General features: G+C 51.3%; 1 protein-coding gene across 1 annotated transcript; it reads right to left on the reverse strand.

The window, feature by feature from the left end:
• Window positions 1-348: 348 nt before the first annotated feature.
• On the reverse strand, window positions 349-22,377 carry UBE2G2 (ubiquitin conjugating enzyme E2 G2). The gene is made up of 6 exons (XM_075937326.1): window positions 22,260-22,377; window positions 10,537-10,572; window positions 10,403-10,448; window positions 5,170-5,288; window positions 3,264-3,404; window positions 349-2,448 (listed from the first exon to the last, which is right to left on the reverse strand). Exons 1-6 carry the CDS (start codon window positions 22,300-22,302, stop codon window positions 2,336-2,338), a joined length of 498 nt encoding a protein of 165 aa, XP_075793441.1. The 5' UTR covers window positions 22,303-22,377; the 3' UTR covers window positions 349-2,335.
• Window positions 22,378-22,912: the final 535 nt, after the last annotated feature.

Genomic DNA, 22,912 nt, shown 5'->3' on the forward strand with positions numbered 1-22,912 from the left:
CAAATTGCTTGTTTCCAGAGCTGGTGCCAAGGCAAATCCTGGAATGGACGTGATCACGTCTAAGCTCAGCTGCCACTATGAAGACCCAGAGATCCCCCATGCCCCGTGCAGGATTCACGCACCTTCTTCTCAAGCCGCTTGTGCTGCTCACTGTCAGACAGGCTCCTGGGTGGAATGGACCTTGGGTCTGATCCCACCTGACTTATGCCCCTTTGGGTCTCCGAAGAGCTCAGCTGTAGGGTAACGAAGGTGGACTCCATCCCCTCCCGCAGGGGCCAAGTCACAGCTGGACTCTCCTGGCCATCTACCGTTTCCCCTCCCGAGAGAAACAAGCGAGGAGAAATGCAGTCGGTTGGGAAAGGAGAAAATACCACTTTATTGTCAATACACAGATCAAGTTCCACCATAAAAATCAGGCTAAAGAATCTTTGAATACACATGAATAAAAATATTTTGCTTCTACAACAAGACTAATTCTGCCACGTCCCTTTCTTGATTGATCACACTGCCTGCAGTTAGACACGCCGCCCCTCCTTTAGGGAGTCCTTTGCGAATGTGACTAAGGGACTCCGCCTTCCCGCCACCTACAAACGCTACATCTTCATGCACAATTGCAAACACTCGCTGGGTACAATACTACTGCATCTTACTGCCCCCGTGCTCGGCTTCCGCCGCACCTAGAGGAATTGGCGCCGGCGATGGAAGCAAATCCAGTCAGCCCAGCCCAGTCTGTGCAGTGATGGAGAAAGGCAACATGCAGCCCACCTGCGTATTCAGTACGCACCGCAAGCCCCCGGATACTGAAACGAGAGCGATGTACAGCAAAGCTCTCCCCCTCATAGAATTATTCCTATCGATTGATTGCTTGGTTCTTTTCATTCAAAAAGAGGAACTCCTCTCCCAACCCAGCCTGCCGGAGAGAGCCAACAATATGTGATGCCACACACAACGGAGGCGTGTGTTCTTGCTTGCCGCGTAAGCAGTCGCTGGGAATGTCTACAGAACACTGAGGCTAGACAGGTGACATGAGGTGCCCCAACCTGGCTGGGCACTGTAGCGAGTAGTGTCTGAAGGGGTCACAGTCCTGCTACCCGGCGTACAGGGTCAGTAGGCACTAGAGGATGGCATGGTGAGAAGCATCTCCCCTAGCAATGACTCAAGTATGCAAAAGCCACTAGCATCCAGGAATAGCAATTCCTGCCTGCATACGGGTTACACCGTAACCCGGGCAGCCGGGGTGGTCACGACAACTGTTCGAGTCAGGGCGCTGCTCGCTCAAGCATTGGCAGAACAGGGGCAGATCAGCCCATAGCCCCGTGGAAAAGTTTCCTTCCCCAGCAGACTTGGCTGAGCCCATGCCACCCAATGTTTCGAGCACAGACGACCTCGCTAGCATTTCGGCATGCGGGACTCTCCCAAGACAGCTGACCAAGAGGTTTGGGAACGGACTGGCTTGCTAGTCCTACCTCTGACTGCAACCGGAAGTGATAAATATTTTAAGGGGCAATTGGAGCAGCCGCTGGCTCGCTTCTTTGCAAAAGCAGAGCCAAAGGCTAGATTTAGACGGACAGCATGGGACACAAGTGTTGGGCTATTCTAGACAGCTGGGTCCAAGGTACCAGCCATTCATGGAACCGGCCATCTAGAATTTGGGTCACCTTAGCTAAAACACTTGAAATCGCTCCCTACATGAAACCCAAGTGCACGTGTTCTCGTCTTTCGCTGGGCTTTCTGCAAACCTGGCCTTTCAAATTCCAAATGGCACTGACATTCAAAGCGGCTCGCTTTGGACACATTTTCGGGTCTGATGTTACAGAAACGGAACGCTGATTGCTGAAGCAGGTTACCGAACGCGCCTTCTCTCCGGAACAGGTCCAGACAGCAGACTTGCCAAAATGGAAATACCTGCCAACGGGGCGAGGCTGATGAATACTTAGGTAGGGAGCCTTTACTCTGAATCACTGACTTTGGGGGGGGGAAGGCCTCCAAGCCCACTGCTCCACAATGCACAATCACTTGTGCACTCTCCTGGGGAGACTGGGCGAGGGGAGGAGGCGGTTGCAACAAATTCATGCTGTGTAGAGTCGTCACGGCGGCGATGCAACGGATGAGGTAGCACTCCACAGCCTTTGCAATGGGGTGGAGTCCGGTTTTAGTTCTAACAACGTGTCCCCCTCCCACACATTTGCGTTCAGGAGCCAGAGGCTTTTTAAAGGGGGGGAAGTAACAAAAAAATAGCAAGGGAAAAGCCAGGCCAGTCTGCCTTTTTGGTACCAGCACCGCTCCGTCCCTGGAGAGGAGCACAAACCACGGCGGCTCGGCTCTCTGTTTCTTTTTAAAGCCCAAGGGATTTCTGCACAAGCTGCTTGGCAATTCTGCTGAACTGGTCTCTGTCCTCCCGCCACATCTTGGAGGCATCGACATTGGCTCCACTTTCGTCGTTTGGTTCTGAAACGAGACACAAGTGGGATGTGGGTGACACACCAGGACCTCAGTTCTTCGCGCGCTGCCTCTGTACAGCCGCCCTCCGGGTGCCTGAGATGCCCTGCGCGCCGGGGGATGCGGGGAGGCTGACAGAGAAGGTCCCGCTCCACATGCGGTGCACACCCCTCCCCTTTGGTGCCAGGACGCAGGAGAGTTTCAGCACGGGCGGCTGGGCTGGGGTAGGGGTAAGGGGGGTTAAGTGACTGGTGTCTGCTGCAGTGCTCCTTCCCTGAGCGTATACAGCTAGAATGCCTCCCTAGGGCCCGAGTCCACCCTTAGCCCAGTAGCATCGCGGCACCGAAATTCCGTTTTTATCATCCTGCGCACGTTTCTATCTTCTCCACTTACTAGCTGGCCAAGGGTTTGCAACCCATCTCCAGGCCAGGCAGCTGGGTTACATGTTACTCCCTTAGCAGAAACACGGGCCTCTTGGTGACTTACCAGAGTGAGGAACAAAAGCTGGGCCCTGATTTCACATGTGACAGCAGAGAGCACTAGCGGGGTCTCGCAGGCCACTATGGCAGCTCCACGGGCCTGGGGAGGAGGGGTGGGAGGCTGCATGCAAACCTGGAGCCACCAAGCTCCTAGTCCAGTCTGGGTATTTTTAGCTCTTTGTAGGATACTGGGACATGACTGAAGCAGCGGGAGGCTGCTCTGGCATCAGCAGCTGCAGAGCAAGGTCTGAGCCCTCTGCCAGCCCAGAGACAAAGTAGAGACATAACCCATGCTTTGGAAGTGCCACCCTCGCTCAGCCGCTCCCGGGACGGCCTCGCCCTTACCTGCTAGCATGCTAACCACGGACAGGAGGATCTTCTCCACGCTCTGCACCGGGCTCCACCGCTCAGCACTGCTCTCGTACCCCATGGGGTCATCCCCTGGAGCATGCAGAATGGAGATGCAAACTCTCCCGTCGGGGTAAACTGAAGAGGAAGCAGAGGAGATGAAGGATGCACTTGGCCCTTGGGGCTCGCCGGCCCAGCAAAGATTTACGTGCCGAGGTGACCAGATCGGCACAGCCCTTGTCTCCACACGGCTGCTCCCGCGCCCAAGGGGACACTTTCCCTTCTGGACGAGTTGTGGGGGCTCTGTTAGATCCCCTAAAACAGGAAGGGAGGCTCTAATCTTGCCATCACTGTGGCTCAGGTCACAGAGGCAGCTGGAAAGACTAGCTCTCGCGCCCAGGGAGAACCGCCCAGTGAAAAGCAGGCAGCAAACTGGAGCCAAACATTTTCCAGTGTCCTCACACCCATTCCAAATTACTCTCACCTGCAGGAGGCATGAGCATGCTCCTTCCTGACCAGAGATGGAGATAGTGGAACTCACCCCCACCTCACCAGACTCTGCTAGTCCCCCTTCCTCCTCTGCAACTGGACCCAAGAGCCTCTGACACCCCAAGAACATCACCCTTGGCTGGTCACTGCTACGTTGACTTGCTGGATTTTCACTGTGGCGTAGACAATCGTAGCCCCCTCAAGAGAATGGATGACGCAAAGCTAAGCCGGGTGGGTCTGGACAGGATTGGACTGGGAGGCCAGGATCTATGGTGGCAGGCAGGGCATTAGAACCCTGATAATCAGGCGGAGATGAGGGTGCTGGGGGGAGCAAAGGCCCCCCTTGCTGACAGAGTACTACCCCGTAGTGTGCAGGAAGGGCACCGCAGGCCAGGAGCCACACAAATTCCCTGAGTGGATATGAAAAATGGCACCAACAGGCCCTGAAATCGCAGCCAGAACGTGCAGTGGTTGACATTCCAGAGCTTGCGTACGAGGGGCGGGGAGTACGCAGGGCAGGTGCGACCACAGTTTTCCCTCTAGAGTTGTCAGACTTCAATGAATCAGAGGATGGGCCCGGGCACATAATTTGCATCATAATAAAAGGTTCACATGGTTTCAGAGCTGCTTTAATAACTTATTACACCAGTAACCAGCCGCTCTGTGCGGAACGCCACCAGCCCGTTCGGGAACGAGAACCGAGTCCTGGAGCAGCATTTCAATGCGGGTGTTTAAAACAGATGGACTTTACCATTCTTAGAATGGTGAGGAAGAACGTTTTTAAGCCCCTCCCCCCGGAGAGGAGTCCAGTGACAACACTGTGGTAGTGACGCTCCAAATCTCTCGGCATTACAGTGAACAGTTAAGAGACTAAAAACTCCGCTCGAGCCACATCCAAGAATCCAAGCCTCACAGGAAGGTCACATCGGGAATCTCATTAAACCCTTCCGAGCAGCAGATGCCACTTTTTCTTCTCTTAAAAATATTCCTGGCATTACATTTACAAGAATATTCCTCACTTTAAGTTACAGAACCACACGGAAGAGTCTTCCTCAGCTTCTGATTGTTTTTCTAACCATACACCACAAGGCAGATACCATGAGAAGATCCAGTTGTGGTAAACCTGCAAGAATTCCTGGAATCCTCCACTCAAGACAGAGTCACTTTCAAGTGGCCCTTCCGGTACCATAGCCAGGAAAGCACACAAGGAGTTAGTTCAGGAGAAAAGGCAGTCCCAGAAAGACAAGAAACCCTCCAGTGACTAGGAGAGCTCCTACCACACACTCCAGATCTGGGGATAATGAGAGAAAATAGCCTTTGGGAGAACACCTGGTGTCCTGCTACGACAGTTGCCCTTTTTAAAAATGATGTACTAAAAAGTCTTTTTTTTTTTAAACTGTTGAATCACACTTACTGTTCGGATGAAACATCTCACACGTGAACCTCATCTTCGGAGGACTTAGAGGGTAATCAAGAGGGAAGCTCAGGATAGCAGGGAAAACACCATACTCAAAACAGGTGTCCTCTGGGCCCCTAGAAACAAATGGAACAATGAAGTACCTGACCCCAGTGTAAATGCCTCTCTCGGCAGTTCTTTGGAGATACAATTGCAGCGGGGTGTTATGAACACTGAAGAAAAATCCCAAAGAAAAGTATGCCACCCTACCAGTACTCCTGCGGTCCAAGCCAAACTGTGAAGACAAACGTTACACCCCCCCAGCACTCCACTACAATTCCAATACCACGGTTATGGCAGGGACCAAAAGAAAAAGATTCCAGCAGTTGAGCACAACAAAAGGGTTATCTGTAAGGGTACGTCTAGACTACATGGCTCCGTCGATGGAGCCATGTCGATTTGTTTGTTTGGCAAAGGGAAATGAAGCCGCGATTTAAATACCGTATTTTCCGGCGTATAAGGCGACTGGGTGTATAAGACGACCCCCTAATTTTTTAGTTAAAAGATAGGGTTTCGTCTTATACCCCAGCGCCCCTGTGCCTCCTTTGCTCCCGGTGTCCCTGGTCTGCTGGAGACGGTCCCCAGCAGACCAGAGGCACCAGGAGCAAAGCCGCAGCAGCGGCGGGGTCCCGCCACCGCTGCGGCTTTGCTCCCGGTGCCTCTGGTCTGCTGGGGACCATCTCCAGCAGACCACGGACACCGGGAGCAAAGCCTCTGAGGACACCCCGGCAGCGGGACAGCCCCGGCGCGCCTGGGCTGCCCCGCCACCGGAGCCCCTCCGCAGCTTTGCAAAGCCTCGGGGGAAGCCGGCGGCGGGGCATCCCAGGCACGCCTGAGCTGCCCTGCCGCCAGCTTCCCCCAGGCTTTGCAAAGCTGCATATCCGGCGTATAAGATGATCCCCGATTTTGGGGGGATGTTTTTCAACATCAAAAGTCGTCTTATACGCCAGAATATACGGTAATCGTGGCTTCCTTTATATTTAAATGGCTGCCGCGCTGAGCCGACAAACAGCTGACAAACAGCCTATGAGGCATAAGGGGAGGTCGATAAAGAGCTTTCAGGTCACGCAGGAGCATCCAAACTAGCGCGCGGAGCCGACAAACAGCTGATCAGCTGTTTGTCGGCTCAGCGCGACAACCATTTAAATGTAAATGAAGCCGCGATTATTTAAATCGCGGCTTCATTTCCCTTTGCCGAACAAACAAATCTACATGGCTCCGTTGACGGAGCCATGTAGTTTAGACACACCCTAAATGACTGACAGCGGTTTGGGGCAAGGACTGTCTCTTATTGTACATTCATAACACCGCGCACAGAACTGAACGGGGCCACCGCCTGTGACTGCATGACAAACATCTGAGAAGATGGAACATCAGTAGCAGCAAGTTCTTATTTAGAGCGTGCAGGACACTTCTTGTGCGATATATGCTCATGTCTATTTAAGCAACAGATTTCTCCTGCCCGGGTGTGGCTAGCGTTACCACCAATAACCCCCATTTAAAAATGTGGCTCATGGCAAAGATCTTGTTTAAACTTGTTCTTAAAAAGTCTGATATTTGGTTTCCAGTTTCCATTCCAGGAGGAAGGTGGAGCTACAGCAACGCATCGGTCACGGCTGTTCCGGGTTTGTCTCCTCGACGCATGAAACGCAGCCCCGCAACGTTCCCGTGGCAAAGATGTAGGGGTGGATCCGGGCCAGGACCCTTTGTCACCATCATGATGCACAAAGCCTGGTTTGCCCCATATGACCTCTGTTTCATTGCCAGCACAGGAACAAGGATTGAAATGGCACAGCTAAGTTGTTTCTCTGGTTTCAAGTGCTCTTCACACAGCTTTTGACAGCCACGTGGAATCTGGGAGTTGAAGTCTCAGCCTCTCTATGGGACACTTCCGAAGCTGTGCTGTTGTGGGATTGTTATGAGCAGAGGCCTGCTGGCATTGGATTACTCTCAGAAAACCAAAACCAGAGACCTTGTTTTTGGGGCTACGTGGGCCTGTCAGGAATGCCAGGGAGAAGGCAGACAGATTGCAAAGAGATAGGGCAAAGTTCTGCACTTTCCATTATGCAGCCCAGACAGCGGCAGATGAATTTGGCTTCACTTCAAAATGGTGGCCCAAAGGCTAACCGGTACTATCCCACACCAATATCCAGCCAGCCCTGGGCCCTTCAGACAACCTGGCTATCTGCAGTCTCCCCCCTTCCCCCCAGAGGAGCCCTGCAGATAAGGGAAAGAACCAAACACCTACTGCAAGTGGTACACAGCCTCAAATATTTGCCGTAAGCAGAGCAGTAGGGCACCGGCCACCCCGTCAGCAGTAATTAGCCCTACAAGCCTCGTTCCCTCCCTTGGAAAGGTGGCGCACACGCAGCCCCCCAGGCGCACAGAGAGCACGGCACGGCAGCAAGCCGGGCAGCCGGAGGCCTGGAGCAGCACGGAGGAAAAGGCCAGGGAGCCGCAGAGTTATCAGCCTTTTGCTGCTCAGCCCGAGTCTACGTACGAACAAACTGCCCAGCACGCACCGAATGGGACCATGTGGCAAAACCTCCAGATCTCTGATGTCACTAGAGATAGACACAGACCTGGCAGCTTCCTTCTTCCCTCCCCCGGGGGCACTCCCCTCCTACGGGCAGTGCGAGGCTGGCTGGTCTCCCTGTGCTCGTCTGTTGCCATGGCTGGCAGGTCTAGTCGGGGGGCAGAACTGCTCCCACAATGCAGCAGCAGCCTGGTCGAAGCAGATGGAAACAAGATCCAGGACTCCAGGGGTTACAAGCCGTCCAGAGCATCACGCTCTTCGCCCCGTCCATGCCTCACCCAGCCCCTAGGCAGCACAGCTGGGACACACAGGAGTCAATAATCATGCATCCACCGACGTCTTTTCCACTTAGGGCCTTGCGCTAGGGCACCAAACCCTCCTCTAGTAAGAGCTCAGCTTTCCGGCACCACTTTCCTGAGCTCCTCTGCAGATGACAAACAGCTAACCTGCTGGTCTCCCACTCCCCAGGAACTGGGAACCAAGCAGGGGGCTGGGATGAAGGGGATATCAAAGCTTGCATGCTAAATTACTAGGGAGGTCACAACTCTCTTCCATTATAGCCACACACCCTGCTCATTAAGCAATCTGTCTCCAAGGCATGTTCCAGGATTTGGGTGTCTGCACGTCAAGGGGAAATAGCTGGCAGGTGTGAAGGTTTTGCTCCTTTGAAGATACGGTTGTGCTGCACGGACAGGGATGTTAAATCCAGCCGCTCCAAAAGCATTTTATAAAACAGGGATTAGGTGGGGACTGATCTAATTGACCTACGAAGCGTTGAACCGTCGGTAACAGCTATAGCCACATGTCAGGACTTATTACTGCTTGAGACAAAACACTACCTCAGGGTTTTAACACACCACTTCAGGAAGCATGACTGCTGCAAACGGGGTCCCCACACACCTCAGCGTTCAGACGCTTGCTCTGTGACACACCCACGCCACGCGCGCATTGCTGCGTGCGACTGCATGTGTCAGAGTTCTTGTGGAAGTGCCACATGCCCCTAGTTCATAAACTAACCAAGTGCAGTGTCATAGGGTGAGCCTGCGTTGACGGGCGGTGGCTGACAGGTGTGCCTGCCTCAGTTTCCTGTTTAGAAGCCCACCAGTCTCTCAACGCAGATGGCCCTGGGGGGAGGGGGGCGGTAAAAGTCCTGTGTGCGCACACCATTCACAGCTAAAGCCCCACAACCGTAATCCAGAATTCTCCCCAATAGTCCACCCAGACGGCAGCGTGCCCCTGAGGCAAGGGGACAGATTTGTGGGGACAGGCCTGGGCTCACTGCATTGTTCAACGCGCATCATTAAAACGCTGTTTATGGTAAGGACATTAACTAGCGGTTAAATCACTAGTCGAGAAGTCGATGGAATTTCTATCGACTAGTCGATAGGCACTTCCTCCTTTGAAATGTACAAGAGTTCCCAGTGGGGGCTTCAAGTCCCCCGCTGACCCCAGGCTCCATGCTGTGCTGCCACTTTGAAATGCCACAGAGCCTGGGAGCTGACCGCGGGTTCCACGCAGCATTTCTCCAGAACCCGGGTTCGATCCCAGGTTCCGCTGAAATGCCACGCTGCCGCTCTCAAGTACCCTCCTTTCCCACCTCTATCCAATAGAGGCAGCAAGGGGGTGGGGAATAGACTAGTCAACTGACTATCCGATAAGCAAATGCTTAGTTGATTAGTCATTAACATCCCTAGTTTAAGGTGGAAGGAACAAAACTATGGAGTGAAAAATCAACATCAAGGTGTATGCCAAAGTAATAGCGTGAGACACACTAAGGAGAGTGCAGTTAATGCTACTATAATCACTGATTTATGTACATTTGGAAATAGCTTTTCCTGTACTTGTGAAAGCTGGAAAAATCACCAAAAACCACAATCTCATCAGATCCTGACAAAGGGGAAATCCATGCTAGAAAAAGCCCTTTTCCAAACAAAAGTCCTGAGATCTAAACACAGGTCTAAGTATTTTTCAAGACAGATCTTTGAAAAATTGGCTTAAATATGTACTGTTTACATGTTAGAAAGTGATCATTAGGCTAACCAAGTTCTTAACAACGAGTTCTGTAAGATTTTGGTGGGCTTGGCTGTTTCTTTTACACAAAGATGAGCTTTTGAAGTTAATGAATGTGAACAACAAAATTTTGGACCCCACACAGAGTTAAGGTATCACCCAGTATTTGGATTAAATCCTTTGACATTTTGGAACAATTGATCACTATGTTGTGTGACTCAATCACCCCTTATCTAAAGATCCAACCTGCAGACATCTATTAATTCAGTCTGCAAATCAGGCAACTGACTCGGTTTTTAAGCTATTTTTCTATCCATTATATAGCTATGGTCCCAGCATTGATCCCTGGTTATGCTGCTACACCTTACTTCACTTACTTCACCATCACAAACTTTTATTATTCCTTCAACAGTATGACCATGAGCACAAGACAACCGAAATGCAAGTGTGCTCTACTTTAAAATCCAGATTGTTGTTTGATGGCAGTGAAGTTCCTAGCTTCCCCCTCTGGATACAAACCAAGCAGAATGCCTGGAATTCTCTTTTACACAAGCATACACAAGACTAAATTAAGATTTTCTATATTCTGCTACTCCAAAACTTAAGTGTAAGATGAAGTTTAGCTCCAAAGGAACATCAACTCACATGATCAGGGCTTCCCATTCAAAGAAATTTTCTTCATTCACAGGCCCTATTTAAAAAAAAAAAAACACATCATTGCTTTACAAACAACAGTCCAGGACACACTTACAATACCTTAGTTTTGCATAGCTCCTTACCTGCTACTATTCCTTCTGGTGGATTCAGGGTTAGCTCTAAAATTCAGAAATAAAAGAATATTGTTATTGATACAGTAGTAGCTTAACATTCCTGAAAATTCAAAGAACAGGACCATTCAACCCCTTCGCAGGATCGGTATAGCTCAGTGTGCTAATTCCTGCCAAACAGTAAGAAGCAAGGAGGAAAAAACTGGGAATGTTCTGATTCCTCCTACTGGGTTTCTAGTCTCCTCACTAGTTGAGTGCTCCAGAGAAGAAATTGACTGACATTCAGCTGACAGAATGAAGTAATTTCATCAACTAACAACCGACTTTCTAGGCAACCTGGCTTTAAAACTTTCCCTGAAAGCTTCATACCCAACAATTTGGACTGTAAGGGGCAGAACCACCCTTCCAACCAAGCACAGAAAACATGCCCCCTTTTTCAGGGTGGGATATTCTCATCTAGCACCCCTAGCTCTCAAAGTCCAATGGACAGGGAAAGACTTTACTGCCACAGCTTCACGGCATTAATTCAGAACTACTGGAAACTTTACCCCAAACACAGCCAGGAGGAGGAACGGAAGCAGAAAGATTTGATGGGAAGAACTGGCTTCAGGCTTCTGTACGGCAGCTGCTGAGGACTACATCCTCTCTGTATGGTTTAAGAAATGTGAGGCAAGGTAACCACAGAACGGCTGTGAACAACTGGCTGGCTAGTCAAGAAGACTTTCCAACGCTGGACAGCCACAGCCTGATGAAAGCAAGCTGTTATCTCATCACAGCACAGTTCATCTGCAGCTTCCTAGCTAGCTGATAATTCCCAATCCACCAAGCTACAGTAGACTTAAAATCATCAGCCCTTTATTTCAGATAATCCAATAAGGAGAGTATCCCAAGGCAAGAATTTATGTCCTTACTGAAGCAATCACTTAGGGCACATCTCCACAGCAGGACAAAAACTGAGATTTCAGATCATCAGGACAAAAGTCAAATTAAGCTATGTAGCGGAAGTCGAAATATCTTAATTCCGCTTTTGGCATGGTCTACACAACAGGAAGTCAAAGGAAGAACACACAGGCATCCTTCAACTTCCCTTACTCCTTGTGAAATGAGGCTTACAGGACTTGGAGTAAGAAGTCCTACAGCTCATCATTATTTCAAAATAAAAGACTTGCTGTGTAGACGTGCTCTTTGTTATTTCTGAATAACGTTAGTTATACCAAAATAACGCTGCTGTGTAGACATATCCTTAGAAAGTCCCCAATATCTAGAGGATGTGAAGGCAATTTAACTAATTTCTGAACAGAATAAAAACTTTGTAGCAACCAATCCTAATAGATTGAAACACAGAGATTTGGAATGATTTTAGCCCTGCAGAACACTTGGAAGAGAAATTTACTCCTTAGCCTGCCAGCCAGTCACATATGAAACAATACAAGGAAAGCCAATAAGGGATAGGACTGGATGGACTAGCTAGAAAGATGGACATTTGGTCTGACCCACTATGGCCGTCTTGACGTTAGCTTGTGAAACATTAGATGCTAAAAATACATTAGAACTTCAGAGGACTAAAAATCAAGATGAGAATCAAAATTATGTGATTTTATCAGGACACAGGTCGAACTACATTCCAAATGCAGGTTTTGCTTTAAAAAAAAAAAAAGCCCATAATGCAGCCAGATTTTAACTGCTCAACTAGAAGAGGAAGGCTCCATTACTCATTATTAATACTAGGTGCCATCTACGCACTCTTAAGGTTTGTTTGTGTTAGAGATTAAGCGTCTCTAATTCATTTTTAAGCCAGAATGAGATCTATTCATCTGCAAGTCTCCACTGAGCATGTCTGGTGCACATAATCACCACTAAGGCAGGTTCTGGATGCCCACATTTTTAGAAAAGGTTTAGTTTGTTATAAAGTATAAAACAGTTATGGTCCAAGTAAACTTTGATCTAAGTAGAGCAATTGTATAAACATACCAAGAATCTGCATTTTAATCGAGCCTGATTATGTTCTTAAATTATCTGCGGAACATTACACCTTCTGAAAACTGCGTTACACATTTTATTAATTAACCTGAGGGTGTTCAAACTATTAAACACAGTCTACCTGGGAAATGCACCTTCTTCCCTTAGTGCAGACAAATGATAGGACTTTGACCTGAGATTCGGGAAAACCAATTCTATTCCCCACTCTGCCATTCCCCTATTGTTGTATGCAGCATTGTTGTAGCCTTATTGTGTGACTTTGGGCAAGTCACTCCCTACAGCTGTCAGTTGTGGAGAACAATGACACTTTCCTTTGCCAAGTACATGGACCTATGAAGATACTTAGCTGTTCTATAGCAAATATTATTCACTGTTATAGCTTCCGTTAGAGACAATAGAAACATTCTCTGTCCTGAAGTCACCCATCATATTTATTGGTTCCCCCTTGTGTTAAGTGAATCCATTATCACTATCTGGGGAAGCGTCAATATTTATACGATGCCATTTCCTACATTTTTGAACATTCAAATCTCCTAGAATTGTGCTTAATAGCCAGCTAGGGAAAAGCCCCAAATATTACATTTAGGAAAGGAAGGGCATTTTCAAAGCAGTGGTTTCAATATTAATTATGTTAACCAGCTGCAGAAACCTTGCCTAAATAATTATCTATTTTTATTTCATGAGAGCAGCTGCTAATCACAACCTGTCCAACTGCTATGCTTGATTTTTCTCTTTTTGCTTCCGATGGAATCTTTCCAATTTTCATGTCAGAGTGTGCAGGCTGAAATGAGGCTGTGGCTTATATCCCGAAGCATAAACAATTATATCTCTTCTAATTGTTTTCTTTTTTAATCATGTCTAATGTAATTGTAGATGTTCTCTGCCATAGAAGTGTCTAATTTTTTCCTAATCCTACTTGGCTCTTAGCCTCAGATGTATCTCATGGCAATAAATTCCACAGATTAAATATCTCTTTTTTTAAAAAGGAAATACTTTCTTATATACAGGCAGTCCCCGGGTTACGTACAAGATAGGGACTGTAGGTTTGTTCTTAAGTTGAATCTGTATGTAAGTCGGAACTGGAGTCCAGATTCAGCCGCTGCTGAAACTGATACACTATCTGTATGCCAGTTCTGACTTACATACAGATTCAACTTAAGAACCCCAGGCGTCCCCAAGTCAGCTGCTGCTGAAACTGATCAGCGGCTGATTCCAGGAAGCCGGGGGGCAGAGCAACTCTGCCTCGGGCTTACTGTAGTCAGCCGCTGGTCAGTTTCAGCAGCGGCTGACTTGGGGACGCCTGGGGCAGAGCAGCTGGGGTGCTGCCGGGTTGGTCCAGTAGCGCCGAGGAGCGGCGCTGTGGGACCAACCCAGCAGCGCCCCAGCTGCTCTACCCCAGGCGTCGTGGGCAGAAAAGCCTGGTCTGCTGGGGGGGGAGGGGGCACTAGCTGCGCCCCCCCCCCCCCAGCAGACCAGGGAGACGTGGAGCAAAGCCACGGAGGACGCCCGCAGCGGGACAGCCCAGGCGCGCCGCAGCTGTCCCGCTGCGGGCGTCCTCCGAGGCTTTGCTCCCCGTCTCCCTGGTCTGACCAGCAGACGGGGAGCAAAACAGGACTCTTTTGCAGTTCTACAGCTCTAATTACATGAAATAATCTCCATTTTCCAGAGGTGGCAATTCAGACACAGGCGAGTAAAGAACAGCCTAAGATCAGACTGCATGTTACTGCCAAAGCTGCAGGCATGTCTACACTAGAAATACTGTAGTGTAGACATTACAGGGACAGAAGAGGTTCCTCCACAGCTGTAAACCCATCTCTCCGAGAGCCAGTAGCTAGATGGACAGAAGAATTACTAGCCGTCTCTTCACCAGGGCTTAGGTCGTCTTAATTACGTTGCACGCAGCAGTATCAGTAATGTAATTAAGCCGACCTTACTTTGTAGCGTAGACCAGATTCGGCAGGAGGATTCCAATCGACTAGCTCTCACAAACACATGCTTCAAGCAAAAAACGTTTCCTCAAAAACTAAATTCAATCTAGTTCAGATTGAACATGGCACAAAATCCAGGAAGTGCAGACCAGGTCTCAGGTCTACACTGTAAACCAGGGGTGGCCAACCCATTACAGACAAAGAGCCAAAATAGCGGTGGATACAGCGCCAAGAGCCGAGGGAAAAAAGTTGTTGAGAAACCGCTCCCCCCCCCAAAGTGCTGTCTCTTTAAGAGCCACATGTCCGCGTGTGGCCCAAGCAGGCTTCCGTCAGCCACAGCGTCAGATTTCGCTGCCCCAAGCGGCACCCTGACCGGACAAGGAAAAAAGGTCAGAGCAGGGGAACGCAGAACAGCCGCGGGTGCGGGAGCCGCAATTTTTCCTTTGAAGAGACGCATGGGGCTCACAAGCCGCGGATTGGCCACCCCTGCTATAAACTGACACTGGCATAAATACATTGCTCAGGGATGTGAACAGTCTAACCCCTGGTGTAGCCAGCATTAGGTTGACGGGAGGGCTTTTCCCGTCGCTACAGATACCGCCCCTCGTTGAGGTGGATTAACCGCGCCGACAGGAGAGACGCCCTGCCGTCAGCACAGTAGTGTCTTCGCCGAAGCGTGACGGCGGTGCAGCTGTGCCACCACAGGTCTGTCCTCTGTACTCCAGACTTCCGTCGTCCAGCAACATCCCCGGGGGTGCTCCCCGGTCAGAGCACTCATGGGGAAAAGCCGGGCCCTGCCCTCAGCAACTTTCCCCTGCAGTCTCAGAGCTTTGGGAGGGTCGCAAATAGCTCATTCGCAGCACTCAAGCTCATGGAGGGATGGGGGAGGAGCAGGGATGGGGCAGTGGCGGGGGGAGGGACGGGGGGGAAGAGAGAGGGTGGCTGCAGAGCCCCATGGCTGAGGGCCAGGAGTGTATCCTGGTGGCCGGGGCCCTCAGCCTGCAACAGGCTCTGGAACCGCCTTGCCTCTTCCCGCCAAGGGCTCTCCCCGCCCCGTCAATAATGGAGCAGCCTCCACCTGCCCCGTTGAATCATTTAACCAGTTAAACATAATGTTTAACTAGTTAACTAATTAAAGGGGATTTGACATCCCTGATGGGAGGGAATAGAAGGCTTTGGGGATTATCAATCCAAATGCAAATTGCCAGAAAAAAAAGCAAAGAAAAAATACCCTCCTACAACCACCCACACCCTTCAACCACCTTCCCTCCCTCCCCAAGAAGTCGGAGGGAAAAAATATGCCTGAAAAGCGACACATTTGGTCTTTGGCAGATTATGAGGTGTTGAAGCGTCAAGCACCCCCTGAAAAAAAGCTCTTCCCAGCTACCTGCCTTGTAATCAGAGGATTAAGTTATTGTAAGAGCAGCAGTAACACCTGAGATCCCCACATTACCCCTGTGTCTACCTGCAGCCTTGCCTTTGATATTTCTGACTCTAGTGCCCGTGAGGGGCTGCATGACAGATCTCCTTGCGGCTATCACCCAACGTGCTGATCATACCGCTGAGCCCGTCTACCTGCCCTCTGGGGTGCCCCATCACCCTGTCCTGCTGAGCCAAAAGCTCTGGTCTCCCCAGCAAAGGCCCAAGATACGCAAAAAAATCCCTGAACACTATGAAAAACTGAAAACAAAGCCTTGTAATATTCATGCAACCTTCAGTACAGATGTAAATAAATAAAGCACCAGCTGGAACAGAACTGCACAATTCTAGCAGACAAGGGATTCAACTGAAAAAAGAATGATTCAACTTCTTTACAAGACCAGAGATGCTGACAGAGATGTTGCTACCTTACAAAAACCCAATTAAGGCCAAGATTCTACAAACACTTCAGCACCCATTTCATTACCCTATGACATGAACAGGACCACCCACAGTAGTGAAGATAAGAATGAGGGCTTTGAAGAATGAGGGCTTTAATTTTTATTCCACAAAGAGGCAGTAACATGACCAACCTCTCTAAATCACAATACAAAAAAGTCCAGAGACTAAAGCAAAATTAAAAATAAAAAAAACCCCACAACAAACAAAGAATTCCAAAGACAGTACACTAGAAGAAAAAAAAGTCAAATGCCAAATTGGTATTTGTCACACTTGAGAAAAAGATATTGGGAGAAGGGGAGAAATCAGAAAAAAAGAGGAAGTGAGAAAAATATATATTTATAAAAAGCTTTCCCCCAGAAGCACTGGACTCTCATTTTCAGTTTATACACGAGTTACCTAATAATCCATACACAATAAAGGACAAAAAGCACAATAAGAGGATCTAACTTTTAAGACTATGAACAAAGCTTTCATATTTTTACTTTTGAAAGCTACTTTGGGCTTTAAAAAAAAGAATACTACTCGACAACTATAATTGTGTGTTCACTTGTACATCGTTAGCACAAAACATCAGTAAAAGGCGTGATGCGGATTAGTGCTCTAGATTTACCTCTGCTTTTTGTAACAAAAGCTGAACAAAGAAGAGGCTAGCTAGGAAAGTTATTGTTTGCATAAGCAGTTTTACTGTGTTGTTTGTTCAAATGTTAGAAGATACATGAAATCATGGCCTACAAGAACTGACAACTACATGCCTCAGACAGAAAACATGTCAGACTTACAGTTATTTTCCCATAGAAAGAGTTTTGGAAAATTAGGGAGGCTGAGATGCACAAATGTGTCAGTTTTTTAAGTCTCCGTAGGTGAAATCATTGCACAGTAAATTAACCACGGCAGATGACATTAACTGTTCACAAGATGACATTCCATTACAGTATGGAAGTCTCTTCTCAGGGAGATGCAGAACTGAATAGCATATATTGGAGGTCATGGCTAAACTGTACAGGCAGAACTGTGCAAACAATACACATCCAATGCTGTAATGCTATATAATGAATACAGCACCCTGTATGTCACTGTTATAGACTCGTAACACATCTTATACAAAGTATGTCACAAGGTATTTATGGAAAATTTAAGGATTTGCTGAACGATTACCCTATTTGCATGCATGTATCATTTTTCAGAGGGGGCAGTCTCTCTCTACAAAAACAACGAGGAGTCCTGTGGCACCTTAGGCTGTGTCTAGACTACATGCCTCTGTCGGCAGAGGCATGTAGATTAGGGTTGTAGGCAAAGGGAAATGAAGCCGCGATTTAAATGATCGCGGCTTCATTTACATTTACATGGCTGCCGCGCTGAGTGTACAAACAGCTGATCAGCTGTTTGTCGGCTCGCGCGCTAGTCTGGACGTTCCCCCTGTCGATATCAAAGCCCTTTGTCGGCAGCCCTGTTATTCCTCGTGGAATGAGGTTTACCAGGACTGCCAACAAAGGGCTTTGATGTCGACAGGGGGAACGTCCAGACTAGCGCGCGAGCCGACAAACAGCTGATCAGCTGTTTGTCGGCTCAGTGCGGCAGCCATGTAAATGTAAATGAAGCCGCGATCATTTAAATCGCGGCTTCATTTCCCTTTTCCAAAACAACAAATCTACATGGCTCCGTCGACGGAGTCACGTAGTCTAGACGTACCCTTAAAGTCTAACAGATTTATTAGGGCATAAGCTTTTGTGGGTAAAAGCCACTCCATCAGACGTACGGAGTGCATCCATGCAGTGATCCCTGCATCTAACAAAGTGGTTTTTTCCCACGAAAGCTTATGCCCAAATAAATCTGTTGGTCTTTAAGGTGCCACAGGACTCCTTGTTTTTTATCATTTCTGTATCCGAAGTTATGGATATTATATGACTATGTTCCTGTATGTTAAATGCTTGCGCTGTAGTAACACTCACAAGGCAGTTCACATGGAGCCTCGCCAGCACATTGTGAAGAAAGTAGTCAAGTGATGGCCCTTCAAGGAACCCAATGGGCCACAGAAGAAGCCTATCCCCACCTAATGACTTCTAGCAATAGTACAGGTAAGAGCTGCCCGAACTCTTCAACACATGCAAGGGTATCTCCTGCCCAGCTGGAATGGCCCCTCTTCCTCTGCCATAGGCAGGGGCTGCTCCAGCCCCCTCCAGTTAACTGGTTAAACATTCACATTCCTACTGGAAACATCTACATTCTGCCTCTTTGCTGCTCTGGTCTCTGGACTATGGACTTACACGAATGAGGGCACTCGAGCCACGAGATAGAGAACCTTCCAATTAATTGAGAGCAACCCGAGACTTAACCAGTCAGCAGTTTATGCCATCACTGATGTAAATCTAATCCAAGAACTTTGCAAGGATTGGAGTATTTAATTCCTTTAACCCCTTATAACTCTCGCCTCTTTCTCTTTTTATAAATAAGCCTTTCGATATTAAATCCTGAAGGACTGGCTGTAAGGTCTGAAATATTCATTAATGGGGCAGGTAATGTGTCCAATCCTTTGGAACTGGCAGAACTTTTTATATGAAAAACAAGATTTTCCGTAATCCTCCTCATATTTGACTTGGCTGTCCAGGTGAAAACCTAAGGCTGGGTTGCTTTGAGGAAACTGTGTTTTGGCTTCTCGGTAACCAGTACGGTATTGCAGAAACTGCGCTGTTGCTAGCTTGGCGGAGCGAAGTATTGAAACAAACAGTTTGGGGGATTGTCTGACCCATTCTGTGCTCAATTAGGGCAAACTGCAATCTCAGCATGGCTTCCCTGGGTTCCTAGTCATAGACACCTACCCCTATTATGCCCCATTGTAACAGGGTGGCTGCCCCACACCAGCAAGAAGGGTCTAAAGCTGCTTCAGAGTCTATTTGCATTATGGGAGGTGGGCGGGCACAAGTGAGCCCACTTCTAAAGGCCCCTCCTCCAGCTTTGCGGGAGGGACAACTGGACCCAGAATTCAACTGATTTTGTGGGACAAATGATGAAAAACAGAGTCAGGGGTGCGGGTCATAGGTTTAAAATGAGGGAACCGAATGGGGACACCAAGCAGAGAACATCAGACAGCGCCCACTGTTCCTCCACGCTATCCAGGGAGCCAGTGGATGCTGCTCAGAGGAACTCTGCCTGGATGCGTGACACTAGGGAGGAGCAGAAATAGGCCCCACAGTCACAGAGCACCCCCCTCGTCCAGCATCCCTCTCCTGGTATTTTATACGGTGGTTTTCACTAGGGCCAGGAGGTTGGTGAGATGGTCTCGTGGTTTTGTGGGGCCACAGATGGGGTGCGCATAACAGTAAAAGAAAAGCTGTGGGGAAAAGTGTAGCCAGAATCTCAGCAGGAGGTTCTGGAGGAGCTGGAAAAGGGGCTGCAGCCTGGCACACTCAAGGCAGGCGTGCGCCAGGTTTTCCCTCCTGCTGCAGAAGGGGCAGGCGTCAGGGATGGGGGTGAACCGTGCCAGGTACACGTCCGTGCTCACAGCTCCATGGAGGAGCCACCAACTGATGTCACCGATGGGTCGTGGAATCAGGGTGGAGTACACACTGGCCCACCGGGGTTCCTCACCCTCAACAGGGGTTAGGTAGTCCTGCCACATGGTATCCGGGTGGGACACAAGGGTGAAGAAATGCAGAGTGTGGAACATGAGCGTGTACCATTTGTCCCTGGCTGCAGTTCGGAAACAGACCAGCTGCAGATCTTCCAGCCAGTTGGGGGTCCAGGGATGGGGAGGCCGGGGACCCTGAGGAACAGGGGCCTAAGAAAAAGGGGCAGAGGACTTGCGGGAGGGAGGGGGAAAGAAACTGAGAGCGGGCTGCAACAAAGCCGCCTTCACCTCCTAGAGTACGTACGGGGGCGGAGGGGACTGTCAGAGGGTGGAGAACCCCATGTGCCAAGTGAGCGCTCGGGGATCCTCCCAGTCTCCCCGTCATAGTCCAGGAGGTCTCCGACCCTGGTGGTTTCGCCAGGATTAACCTCCACAGCGGCCTCAGAGAGACTACCTGGAGCCCAGTCAGGGGAAGGAAAAGACTTACTGGAAGCCAGTCAGGGGAAGGCTTAGAAACAGCCAAACAGGGCCAGGCTGGGCCCTATAAGAAGGGCTGCAGGGCAAAGGGGAGCTCAGTCTCTGGCTGGAGGATGGAGGAAGAGGACTGGCTGTTTAGAACAGTGTCTGGGGAGCTCCAGCATGACTGGGGCCCCGATACAAGGGCCAGGGAAGTGGCCCAGGGAAACAGAGTGGACTGCAGGAGTCAGTGTGTGGCTGCTGCCTAGAGCGTCCCAGGGTTAAGACATGGAGTAGTGGGTGGATCAAGGCCTTCCCTCCACTCCTTGCACCATGCTTGCTCTGAGGAGCATGTCCAACCCAGACTGCAGCTCGCCTCTGAGGCGAAGGGCTAGACTTTGGGCTGCAGCTGCTGGATGAGGTGGGTGCGAGGAGAGAGGATTTTAAGAGAGGGGAGAACGGAGTTGCGGCACAGCCAGAGGATCGTGCCCTAACTAAGATACCAGTCTAAGTCTGAGTGTGGCTAAGATACAGCAGAACGGACAGCAGGTGCGACTTTACCTGAAGAACATACATAGAACCAAAAACAGGACACTGTAGCATTTTAAAGACGAACAAGATGGTTTATCAGGTGATGAGCTTTCATGGGCCAGACCCACTTCCTCAGATCAAATAGTGGAAGAGAATTGTCACAGCCATATGTACCAAAGGGATACAATCAAAAAAAATGAACCCTGTATCCTTTGGTATATATGGTTGTGACTACTTTCTTCCACTATTTGATCTGAGGAAGTGGGTCTGGCCCACGAAAGCTCATCATCTAATAAACCATCGTGTTAGTCTTTAAAGTGCTACATTGTCCTGCATTTTGCTTCAACTACCCCAGACTAACACGGCTACATCTCTATCACTATTCTACATAGGACCTGCACCGAGCAAATTCCCAGGACGAGCAGCAGGAGGCGCCTGGCGGCGAGTCCCGACCCCCTTTTAACGCTAAGGAGCTCGGGGTTTCATGCACTTGGGGTGTGAAATGCAGATGCAGCCACCAAGCCTCCGAACTAAGAGGGGAAGGGTCCCGGTGCGCGGCTCTGCCTCGCGGTGCAGGGGCCCGGCGCTTAGAGCGGTGCGATGTGTCTAGGGGGTCGCACCCGCGCCAGGCGAGCGACACGGACAACGCGCGGGGCAGCCTGGGGGGGGCACGGGCCCGGCTCGCCAGGGGCAGCCTGCAGCCCCGCCCCGCCCCGCCCCGCACCGACACGCGCGGACCTGCGGGCCCCAGGGCGGGGGGGCGGCCCCGTGACCCAGCGGGGGGGGCCTTCGGGGGGAGGGGCAGGGCTCGGAACAGCCAGCGGGACCCGGAGCGGGGCGCAGGGGGGTCCCAGTCGCGCCCGCCCCGGGGGGGGCCCGGCGCGGCGGGGGGGGCTAGTCGCGGCTGCCCGGGGGGGGCTGTCCCGGGGGGGGGACCGGCGCGGGGGGGGGGCTAGTCGCGGCTGCCCGGGGGGGGCTGTCCCGGGGGGGGGCTAGTCGCGGCTGCCCGGGGGGGGCTGTCCCGGGGGGAGCACCGGCGCGGGGGGGGGGGGCTAGTCGCGGCTGCCCGGGGGGGGCTGTCCCGGGGGGGGACCGGCGCGGGGGGGGGGGGCTAGTCGCGGCTGCCCGGGGGGGGGGGCGAGCAGCCCCGGGGGGGCGGGGGCGGGGCCGGAGGATCCCAGTCGCGGGTGCCCCGAGAGGGGGGGGCTGTCCCGGGGGCGGCTAGTCGCGGCTGCCCGGGGGGAGGGAGGCTGGCCGGGGGGGGGCTGTCCCGGGGGCGGCTAGTCGCGGCTGCCCGGGGGGAGGGAGGCTGGCCGGGGGGGGGCTGTCCCGGGGGGGGCTAGTCGCGGCTGCCCGGGGGGGGGGGCTGTCCCGGGGGGGCCGCGCCGACTCACGCTTGTACTCGGCCATGAGCCGCTTGAGCGCCGTGCCCGCCATGCCCGGCCGGGCCGCCTCGCACCATAGAGAGGCCGCGGCGCGCCTAGAAGGGCCGCTCCCGCCTTGCGCGCGCGCCGCGGCCTCTCGTTGGCGCGGCGGGGTCCGCCAGGGGCGGGGTCAGCGAGGCTCCGCCCCGCGGCCTGAGCGCGGCTCTGTGGGCGGGGCCGAGCGCAGCCCCGTGTCTGAGCGCGGGGGGCGGGGCCGGGCGCGCAGAAGGGCCGAGTTAAGGCGACGCGGCTGGTGCCAGGGGTGGGGCTGGGCAGTGGGGCACGCGCCGGCCGAGACTCTGCCCCGGGCTCTCCTCCGTGCCCCCCAGGGGTCAGTGCACGTCCCCTCACGGCTTGCTAACAGCGCTGGCAGCCCCTGCCTCCCCCCGCAGGGAGAGCAGTGAGATGCAGCCCCCTCGGTGGGATCCCACCTAGGCACACTCCCCGTGGGGCAGATCCAGCCTGGGGCAGTAGTGCTGAGGTGCGTGCAGCAGTCTGCTCTCAGGCACTGGCCAAGCACACCCAGGTCCAGCGCTGTGTCCTAGTGTGCACTCAGAGCACATCTGTGCTACGCTCCCCAGCCACAGGGGCCTGGCTTCCCCAGATCAAGGCTCACACGGGGA

This window comes from Pelodiscus sinensis, chromosome 10 (assembly GCF_049634645.1).
Source record: "Pelodiscus sinensis isolate JC-2024 chromosome 10, ASM4963464v1, whole genome shotgun sequence".
NCBI lineage: Eukaryota > Metazoa > Chordata > Testudines > Trionychidae > Pelodiscus > Pelodiscus sinensis.